Source organism: Anneissia japonica, unplaced genomic scaffold, assembly GCF_011630105.1.
Source record: "Anneissia japonica isolate Jap-2015-1 unplaced genomic scaffold, ASM1163010v1 scaffold737_len1565949_cov176, whole genome shotgun sequence".
In the NCBI taxonomy this organism is placed as follows: domain Eukaryota; kingdom Metazoa; phylum Echinodermata; class Crinoidea; order Comatulida; family Comatulidae; genus Anneissia; species Anneissia japonica.
In genome coordinates this window covers 685,393-696,011 of record NW_022741618.1, presented here as the reverse complement: position 1 = coordinate 696,011, position 10,619 = coordinate 685,393, and the positions used below count along the sequence as shown (strand labels likewise).

The 10,619-nt window shown below is 35.7% G+C and overlaps 2 protein-coding genes across 2 annotated transcripts in view; one reads left to right on the top strand and one right to left on the bottom strand.

Annotated features, from left to right (window-relative positions):
- Positions 1-1,857: 1,857 nt before the first annotated feature.
- LOC117118824 (fatty acid desaturase 6-like) lies at positions 1,858-6,022 on the bottom strand. Its single transcript, XM_033263539.1, has 2 exons — positions 5,865-6,022; positions 1,858-4,961 (listed from the first exon to the last, which is right to left on the bottom strand). The coding sequence occupies exon 2, from the start codon at positions 4,932-4,934 to the stop codon at positions 3,867-3,869; it is 1,068 nt and encodes a 355-aa protein (XP_033119430.1). The 5' UTR covers positions 4,935-4,961; positions 5,865-6,022; the 3' UTR covers positions 1,858-3,866.
- Positions 6,023-6,981: 959 nt separating this feature from the next.
- The window catches only part of LOC117118822 (eukaryotic translation initiation factor 3 subunit A-like), a 20,251-nt gene continuing 16,613 nt past the window's right edge, over positions 6,982-10,619 (top strand). Inside the window, exons 1-3 of the mRNA XM_033263535.1 lie at positions 6,982-7,139; positions 9,297-9,487; positions 10,201-10,358. Of these exons, the coding sequence (XP_033119426.1) occupies positions 7,091-7,139; positions 9,297-9,487; positions 10,201-10,358 (398 nt within the window). The 5' untranslated portion in view covers positions 6,982-7,090. The remainder of the gene's footprint in view (positions 7,140-9,296; positions 9,488-10,200; positions 10,359-10,619) is intronic.

The following is a 10,619-nucleotide window of genomic DNA, read 5'->3' as shown; positions in this document are numbered from 1 at the left end:
ATACGGTACCTTCCAATATGAGGAATTAATTAGATTACATGTCCTTATATTGGAAGGTACCGTATTATAATTCAATTAGAGAGGTTTCACAAGTTCACGAAAACAATAACGATTACGGTTACGTCATAATGTCTTTAGTCAATCCATCTCAACAGTATTTTTAACATATCTGTCACAACGTTGGAGATCCATGACTTTTATATGAATTAACGATTGTTAAGGTTTTAGGCACGAATGACAATAATGAAGATGACGTATTCATATTCGCTATCGTTGTCACAAGTTTGCGAGGTTTCCCTATAAATCATGCCATTCCCTTTCCATTACATAAAAAATGTAAAGCAAACTATTCATGAGCACAGCAAGGGTAGATAATTCATAAAATCAAGGGGCACGAAGAGCCAGGTGAGGGCGACAGCATAGAAATGAAGCAGTTTCTGTGTCGACTGCCTTACCTGGGGCAGTAGTAGTGAGCGATTGTATGGAAATCGAGCCTTTAAGGATCTTCGGGGCCCTGTCTCAGGAAAAATACTACACCTCTTAATGTCCGAAAATGCCCCCTTTTTTTTGCATTCTAAATAAAAAGATCAGTGAATGTTAAAGCTTGGTTTTCCATAAAAATCGCTACACGGTATCGTAGACTCTTTTGGCGACGCTGATTGGTCAGTTGAATAAGGGCGCGTTCCCGATTGAGTCGGGGACAGCTACGCAGTGCAAGGGTTACAGTGAAAACTAGAAATGAAAACGACGCTGTAGCGACGCAACTGTGATGCGATTGTACGGAAATTACTTTTGCAATATAGTATTCTGCATTATAATAATACAGAATATATTGGTCAAACAGGCTATCCTCTTCCATATGATGAGAAAGAGGGCAATATCAATGGTTATTTAAACTTTCAGTCCTTGCAGGATTTAATTTTAGATGAAGCTGGTTTTCCAGTAGGCGAATTTATTCGAGCGAATCAAAGCGTCGGTTCGCTTCCTGTGCTCTGATTGGTTGCGCATTTATTCGCTTCGCAAAAACTCCGATACTAGGGAATGTGAATGCTGAATGCGTATGAACCGACACTTTCGATTCGCGCGAATAAATTCGCCTGGTGGAAAACCGGCTTTATACAGTGTATTTAATAATGTTAAAATGTGTACCGTACTCGCGCGAATAAGCGCCCGGGCGCTTAAAATATTTTTTTGCACTTCCTGAGGGCGCTTATTCAAACAGGGCACTTATTTAAACGGGGTGCATAAGGAAATGTTCATGTTAGGAGGGGCGCTTATTCAAACGGGGCGCTTATTCGCGCGAATACGGTCCACTGTACAATTTATGCTGTTACAAAACATTGTACACATTTTGTATATGTTTTCTTTTTGTAGAAACAGGCGGCAGTAGCAAAACAGGGGCACGTCCATCTTTGGGTCCACCTGAATGAGCGGCTTCAGAAATGGAAAACCACGAATAGAGAGTAGACATTTTTTTTATGTTTAATCATGGTGGTTTTTTTAAAATTAAACTAATGGCATAATTATGTATAGGCCTATATCGGAAAGCTAATATTATATAGTCCACTCATAATGGTATAATTATATTAGGATATTCTTTGATGATTTACATTTAATTGGAGTAACATTTAATTGCTTTTAATTACGCGAGTTACAATATTATGCATCGAGACAGTTGCATTTCACTTGAGTAGATTTTTTAAATATTTAATAATGGCGGTTTCAATCACGCAAAATTAATATCGTCCTCAACAAACGCGATTTTCGTAAGACAGTATAGAGGGCGCACGTTATATCACAAGACCTGCATAAAACCACAGTACAACAGACCGTGAGAAGAAATCAAAACACTGAAACTAATACATCTCATAACGCATATAATTATATACTTGTACATATTAGATAACTGATCAGAGATGTTTCGTTTTGAAACATGACATATTAATATATCTATCTTAACTGTGAATCATATATTAAAAATATTGCATAAATAAGACTATTACAATTAAAAAATGTTGTGGTAACTAACTTTTTGGTCAAAGGTTAAAATCGCAAACAAAAAATAGACGGATATCTAATACAAACGCAGATGTGTACCAATTGAAATGTTATGAGTTGGACTTCAGAATCATGCTACAAGTTCCCCTACCTTTATAGAATTTGATTGCAACAGCACAGAACACAATGGGAGTTTTAATCTGTCATAGTTAGCAAGGTCAGGTGATCAAGTACTTTAGGAACAAAATATCAATAAACATGTTGATACAAATAATGAAGCAGATACAGTACATATTCTACATGTTCTATATACTGTATACATATTCTAAATGTTTATATAAGCATATATCATTAAGCTTCTGTATAAATTCAGTGACGGATTCAACAGGGGCCTCTATCTGTGGAAGTCCCTTCGTGGGACTCTCTATTTCAAACTATTGGGTCTGTCTCTGAATTTACTATGGCCCTGTGGTTTGATACAATACCGATTATATTATAAAATTATGAAAACATATTTGTCCAATAAATTCTAATACTGCCAAATTAATTGAGTGCTCACAATTGTCGAGTGTAAAGTGTTATTATGACTAAATGTTATATAAAGCTCTTAAAAATTAACCACTGTTCCAATCATGTACCAAGTTTGCTCAATGAATTATACCAGTTTTGCACTTGGAATTATACCAGGTTTGCATTTGGAATTATACCAGGTTTGCACTTGGAAATATACCAAGTTATCACTTGGAATTATACCAGGTTTGCACTTGGAATTATACCAAGTTTGAATTTGGAATTATACCAGGTTTGCACTTGGAATTATACCAGGTTTGCACTTGGAATTATACCAGGTTTGCACTTGGAATTATACCAGGTTTGCACTTGGAATTATACCAGGTTTGCACTTGGAATTATACCAAGTTTGCATTTGGAATTATACCAGGTTTGCATTTGGAATTATACCAAGTTTGCATTTGGAATTATACCAGGTTTGCACTTGGAAATATACCAAGTTACCACTTGGAATTTTATACCAGGTTTGCACTTCGGATTTATACCAGGTTTGCACTTGGAATTATACCATGTGCTCTTGAATTATTGCAGGTTTGGTCATAAACTACACCAAGATTGCTTATGAATTATACCACATTTGCTAATGAATAACACCAGGTTTGGTCATTAAAAATTTTATATTACATCTCCAAATATTTTCTAATGCTAAGTTTCAATTCACCTGTGAACACAATGAAATTATGGAATAACATTACTGCCTTCAGTAGAGCAACCATTAGGCCTAAAAAAAAATTGTTTGTTTTCCCTCCAGTGCCCGTCCCCAGCTCACGTAAAATTAGGGGCAGCATTTTAAAAAATAGGATTTTTTTTCACAAATTTTTAAAAAGTGATATTTATTTTTCTCAATTTTGCACATGAAATGGTTCTAAATTGGGTGTCTGATGTAAGGTATCACCATTCTAGGCCTAAATTCATTGCAAAATATCGATTATGGGTTATTTTTATTCAGTCTGATGAATACCCTTTGAAAAACAAATAGTGAGACAGGCTTAATTGCAAGCATTACGATTTAATGTTAATTTTGTTGACAGGAGAAAAAAAAACCCCACCAAAAAAAACTTTTTTGCATCCGCCCCTCCTATACAATTTTCAGCATTAAAGGGCAAACAAACAATTTATTTTTTAGGCCTTATGAAGTGTAGTGCAATCGTTTTACACTCAAAAATAAATTGAAATATCTCAAATTATTAATACTATGCATAATTTAAAGTTTAATTAATTGATTTAAATATATAATAATAAAGCACATTAATGAGTTTATATTTTTAATATCGCATAACTATCACACATCAACAAGATTATTGAATACCCACATATTTAGTAATGGGTGGAGCGTTGACCATAAGTCTATCATACTGTTTGTAAAACAACTTTAGCCTATTCCAGTAAGAATCCACATTGTATGGTAAACCATTCTGTAGGACGTGTTCCCTGACGAGGGGCTTGACAATCCGGCACATGTTATCAGATATATGTGGAAAGAGATGATGCTCCAGATGGCAACTTATTAAGGAATGTCCGAAGATGATGTCAAGGATCCACGCTCCATTGAGATTCAGGACACCAGTTGACATCAACACAGCTCTTGGCGGTCGATTCTGCTGGGAGTACATTGGCATTCCAATATGTTGGAATATATTCACATGAATGTATGATGGGCTCGTCAGAGCTCGTGATGCAAAAATCGTAAGGAAAGCTTTTCTAGCGGACATTCCAGAAAAGACTTGTAGAATGTATATGAAGGCAACGAGTCCACAAATCATGACTAGCGCACACTTTATGGCCGCCTTGTTTTTCCCGCTAGACACTAGCCGACTAATTGAAATAAAAGGCGAGAGTAACGGAAGCAGCAGAGGAGCGATAAACATATAGGCCGTCCGTGAAAGTTTTGGAACACGCCAAGAACTTGAATCGCCAAGACCGATGACATTAGTATGAGGATGGTGCACTTTTATATGGATGTCCATTCCGAGTTCAACTGAGAACAAACTGCAAAACTCGCAGAAGAAGTAACGCCAAAATATGTTCCAGGATTTTGATCTGCAGAGTCCATTGTGGGCTGCCATATGAGAGCAACGAGTGGCATTTACTCCATGGACAATTCCAAGGCATACAATTCCTATTCCATATGAAACAAGGCTGGTCGAAGTGAATAAATATAAACTCATTGGCAGGAGGCTGTAGATAAAAAGGATAACGACCCAATCAACGCCGTAACACTGCCACCAACTCAACTCTCCAATCTTCTCCCTCACTTTCCTATTCAGCTCCTGTAGACTTGTGTTATTAAGACGCATTTTTTCTTCATTGTCGTTTACATCACTTGCTTGCATTCTCTGATTGGCTCGCAGCTTGATGTCTGCCATGGTTGTATTTCAAACAGTTGTTGATGACTGCAATTAAGTAACAAAACTTTCAACATAGGCCTAACTTCAAATTATAGCTGTATGATACGAGTTGGTAACAATGTGTCCAGAGATACGGTACCGGTACACTATCTTGGTAACAATAACGAAGGTTAGGTTGGCAACAGCTAGGGATGTTCACCATTACAGCAAATATAAAAATTTATTAGATTATCACTCCGTCCCGCGTCAAAAAATCGGGAAATATTGATGCAGAAATAAAAATAAAATTTGTTTTACTGCATCAATTATTTCAACTCCCTCAGCGATAAAAACAAAAGTGAAATAATGTACTGTATTGTTCCGATTAAAAAAAAAACAACATATTAACAAAAACTAAACAAAAAAACGCCCTCCCTCATCAATTAAAAAAAAGAGAGTGATAATCTAATAATTTTTTGTTTGTGTCCTTACCGAGATAGTGTATGTTGGTACTGCCATACTCTACAGTATTCTAATTTGTTAAAATGTCAAAATCAAGATGACATTCATATTTGTTGCTAGGGGCCAAGGCTACAATAATAAGGCCTAGGCTCCCCTCTAGGATGGCCTAACTAGGTTACATAATACATGATACAGTTGAGTGCACCTTCTTCTAATTCAGACCCCTCTTTCTTATTCAGAGAACAAAATAACAATCTTCAATCTTGTAACACAAAGCAACCCACTAGGCCTTAGGCACTGACCGCCGAGACCACCCTATATAATTATATTTTCAGGTCCCAAAGGTGGTCTTGAATTTGAGGGCAAACTGTATTATTAGAAAACAGGCGATTCTGGGCGGTAGCCTCTCTAGGGCCTAGCTAGCTCAGCTTTCTATCTATGAAATATTACGAGTCCAGGGCCAGCAGCCCTTGTATAATCACTATGGTGTAATCTACCCCTACCTACCCTTGTCACAACGAACTCACTGACGGTTGTTCTGCTCGTTATAGCTCGACCAGGCTCCGATAAATACTGATTACTGACAGCCTGACAGGTCAGCTAAGCGATAAAGAGTTGCGACATTCCGCTTCTTGCGAAAGTCACGTGGTACACACCGTCCATTTTGTGTCATAATCTTCCCGATGAACACATGCAAAGTATATGTGAAACGTACATTGCATATTAAAGATGTTTAGGCAAGATTTTTTTTATATCTTGATTAGCGAACCTAATAATGGTGATTTCGAATAAAAATGTAATTCTATTTTTGGCTACGAAAAATGTAAATTAACTAATAAGTATGTATTTTATTACGCTCTTCGTTCCCCTACACTGTCTACGTTCATCATTAAAATTTTATTTTTATTTATATATATATATATATATCTTCCTTAATTATATAAATTTAAAGCATTTATCAATTACATTATTACACTGTTTACGTTCATCATTAAAATTTTTTTTAAATTTTCTCATGCGTTCGGCAAAATATTTAAGCTAAATAAGTAAAAAAAAATTTTTTTTCGCCCGTTTCTGACGATCTTTAAAAGTTGTTCGCTAAACAATATTAAAAATTGTTCTTTTTAATTTCAATTGTTTGTACAGCCTGTATAACTACGAATGACAATGAAAATAAAGGTGATGTTTTATAATCTTGCGGCCAACTGACCTATACTATTTTAATATTTATAAATAATAATAATCAAATTAATAACATAAGATTTGTATAGGGCTCGCTCATATTCAAATTTAAAGAGCAACAATCTATATACCATATATATACGGATTTTAATTACATTTTGATATACATGTTTAATTAATTTTTTCTGGTCGTCACATATCATTTATTTGCAAAAATAACAGGAGCCACTTAAGGATTGTCTAAATGAAGAATGCTTGCCATCGCAGGGAGTTTTTATAGTGACATCACGACAGAACGCGAATCGGGTTGGAAACACAATGGCTTCTAAATTCTCAATGTCGCAACTCTTTCTATCTATGGCTCTGTCAAAGCCTCAAAGCCAATACAATATCGCCCTCTATAATCTATTTAATCAGGGAATGATTATTCCGCCATCTTCCTTTCAGAGGTGTTCCTCCATGTGGTGAGGGCATCCAGACCTGTTTATTGAATGTTTAAAGCAATTTCTACAATTATTGGGTCGCACTTTGGTTAAATTAGACATATCACTATGCCTATATATTTTCAAAAACCTGAAAATGCTCTTAAAAGAGCAAAAGGTAAGGCAGAAATAAACAATTTATTATTATTTATAGCAGCCACATTCGTTAGGCCCTCTAGCCTAGGCCTAGCTATCCCTATAGAGCTAGGCTAGGCGAGCTAGGCCTAGGCTACTTTTATATTGCTGCTGCAGCCTAGCTAGGGCCTAGTCTACCTACTAGCTAAGTGTAGTCCTAAGCCCTAGTCTATTTCTATTTAGAAACTCCTTGATCAGTGCAATTGTATGCTGTGTGTTTAATTTTTGTGGCGCTAAAGTAGGTTAGTGACACAAAATTTCAAATTCAAGCAATTTCTTTGCAGCAGTGATGGCGCCAGGACCTGCCTGACGGAGGGCTATAGCCCCCAGCCCCCCTCTGCCGCCACCACTGCTTTGCAGCTGGTATCATTTGAAAGAGTATTAGTATAGAATTAAATTGATACCAAGATCATTGTCATCCGTCAAATATCAGCAAAGTTACAGAATTTAAGAGATAATATAATGCCTAATTTTGGTACTTCAAATCCTATGTAAACAATGGAGAAGTTTGTGACATTGTTCTTGAAAACGTACAAAAAATGCTCTAACTTTTTTGTTTCTATACATTTCTTAATAAAATAAAAGCATTTGTAAGCACACAATGGACAAAATAAGCATTATAAAACTCATTAAAATTAATTAATTACAAATAATTATAATATGCCATAATGTTTTAAAACGTTTTTTACACATGCCTCAATGAAAAAGACATTGAAAGCACACAAGGAGAACAAAAGCAGTGGCATATGTAGGGGTGTTCTGACCCCCACCCCTGAAGACACCCGACCCCACCCTACCTCCTTTCCTACCCTTCATTGAAAATATTTTTTTTTCCTTTCTTATGGTCGTCCCACTTTTATTTCATCAAAATATGATTATACATATATTACATATTAAGTATTGATATAATTAAAATTAAATTGGTTTCAGAACAATATAAACTTGGATAAAACATAACATAAAATCAGTAGTGACTGTGTATATAAACATGTTGTCATGTGCGATCAGGCAAGACCAGACATGCATGACCGCTCACGCTGCACTGCACGAACAGTTTTGAAAAATTTTGAAAATTTCCATTCACAACACACTTTTTATTTTCGGTCAAAAACTAGGTTTCGGTATTCAGATTATCTAAATATTACACCCAGATGTAGATAAATATATAAACTAACACAATAAACTGGTTTCAGAACAAAATAAACTTAACTTCTTTAAAAAGATTGAATGTTTTTAAAAACTCAAACTTTCGGCAGTAAATACACTTAAGTCGGAAAAAACTGATTTGATGACTAGGTGAAAGAAGAACATGTGAACTACGTCATTACTATTTTCGGGTCACAGGGAAAAAATAAAAACGACCTCTGCAGCGAAAACAACAGTCGAGTTGCTGGCAAAAATGATAGCGGTGCCACAATATCGCTCTCACAACGGCTGATAGTCACATACCTAGCTAAAGTAATGACCTAGCCTAAGCCCTCATACTAGGCCTAGGCCTACTCTTCTTCCAAATAGAAAAGTCGTATTTTGCCACACAGTACAGTAAGTAGGCCTTCTGTTGAAATATTGGTTCAAAGTGATTTTAATGCCTTTTACTATTATTTGATAGTGATTATTTCGGGTTGGCCAAGCGGAAACACAGCAATTTTTAATACTGACTGTGTATTGTTGAATTTGGTGATAGTAACACTGGTACATCATTTTAATATATTGTACCGTATATATTCTCATATTTAAGACAAGGCTTAAAATAGAAAATTACGATCAAAAAACAGGGGTCATCTTATAGTACGCTCAACACATACAAATTTTATTTTAAATGATGTTTGTCTATGTGCAGATCGTCTGTAACACGCAAATTTGCTACTGAATTGAAGCTACTATAAACTATTAGTATGAAGGAATGCAATGAATGGCGGTATTATTTGGAAGATTGGACCTACAGTTGACCAGCTAGATGAAGTATCAACACCATAAAAAAGCAGCAAAATGTAGGAATTCTAACGGTGAAACAGGGTCATCTTATATATATACAAATATCCTCCAAAAACCTTCTCAAACATGGAGGGTATTTATACTCGAGTATTTATAAGGTATATAATTAACTAAAATATTTTGCATATTTACATCTACTACTCAGAGTTTATTGATGTTGGTAAGAAGCAGCCTGCTTTGGATGCCTTGTATGATGTCATCAAAAGCAAAAAGCATCGTACTTGGCAGAAGATCCATGAACCGATAATGACGATGTACCTGACCTTGTGTGTCGAGCTTCGTAAAAGCCACACTGCCAAGGAAGGCCTTTACCAGTACAAGATCATTTGTCAACAGGTAAATCTCTTTATAATTTCCCTCACATGGGCCGCTGGTGTGTGTTATGCGGCCTGCGAGAGCAAGCCGAAAATAATATTTTCCGTTGGGCTTGGGCCGAAATAATAATTTTGCATTCTGTTTTGCTGACTAGGCTTGTATATTGCCCCACAAATTGTAGTGATTTAATCAATCAAATTGGAAGAACTATCACAGCAAACAGCAAAGAAATACTGTTTCTTTGCATCTTAACCCCCAAGCTAGCTGCACAATTATAGAGGCCAGGAAGACCTTCACCCAGCCCCCACACCCCTCTTTTTAATAATTAAGGATAAAGCGTAGGAAGAAAATCTATAATTTTCTTTCTTGTGACCTAGAAGGATAGTAGGAGGATGAAAACATTAAATACAAGATAAGATTTATTCTACTTGAGTTGAAAAATAAACATTTCATTGCTTACTTGTATGTGTGTATAGTAAATACTTTCGTGAAAAACTCCATGTCCCCAATGAATGAAGACAAGCATATGAGTGTTGCCATGGTCATAAGTGTTATTGGAGCGATTTTTTTTTTTTTAGTTTGTACATGGTGTTCATTTAAAGAAGCATTAACAATAATCAATTTATGGAGGAGTGTAGCTAATCGACTAATATCATCACTTGTTTTTTTCTGTAATTACACTTTCTGAACTCATGCAAACAAAGATTGAGAACCATACTTACTAATTTGTTTAGATGAATGTAAAATCACTGGAAGATGTTGTGAAACAGTACTTGGATATGGCGGAGGAGAAGACGGAAGAAGCGCGGAAAGAGTCTGAAGAAGAGGCTAAAAAAGTACAGGGAGAGGTAATGGTGGTTGATGATCTGGATAACATTACAACACCAGAAAGGTAAGCACATTAATGTTTTACTGCACCACCTGTATATCTACAGTATATTAGAAGGCAAATGTTGTATAACATGATCATATCCCTTGATATTATATATAAAAGACATAATAAATTATTTGTATAAAATAATTCTCAGTATCATTTGTCATGCATCCTGCCTTGGGAAATGATTGAAATCACTTTTTTATCTTATTAAAACATTTCCTTTCTTTGCAGCTTGTTACTGAGTGCGGTCAGTGGAGAAGACACGCAAGCACGTAC

What these genes read in the sequence shown, in the direction of transcription:
- LOC117118824 (XM_033263539.1), bottom strand. Translation starts at nt 4,934, where the DNA reads ATGGCAGACATCAAGCTGCGAGCCAATCAGAGAATGCAAGCAAGTGAT.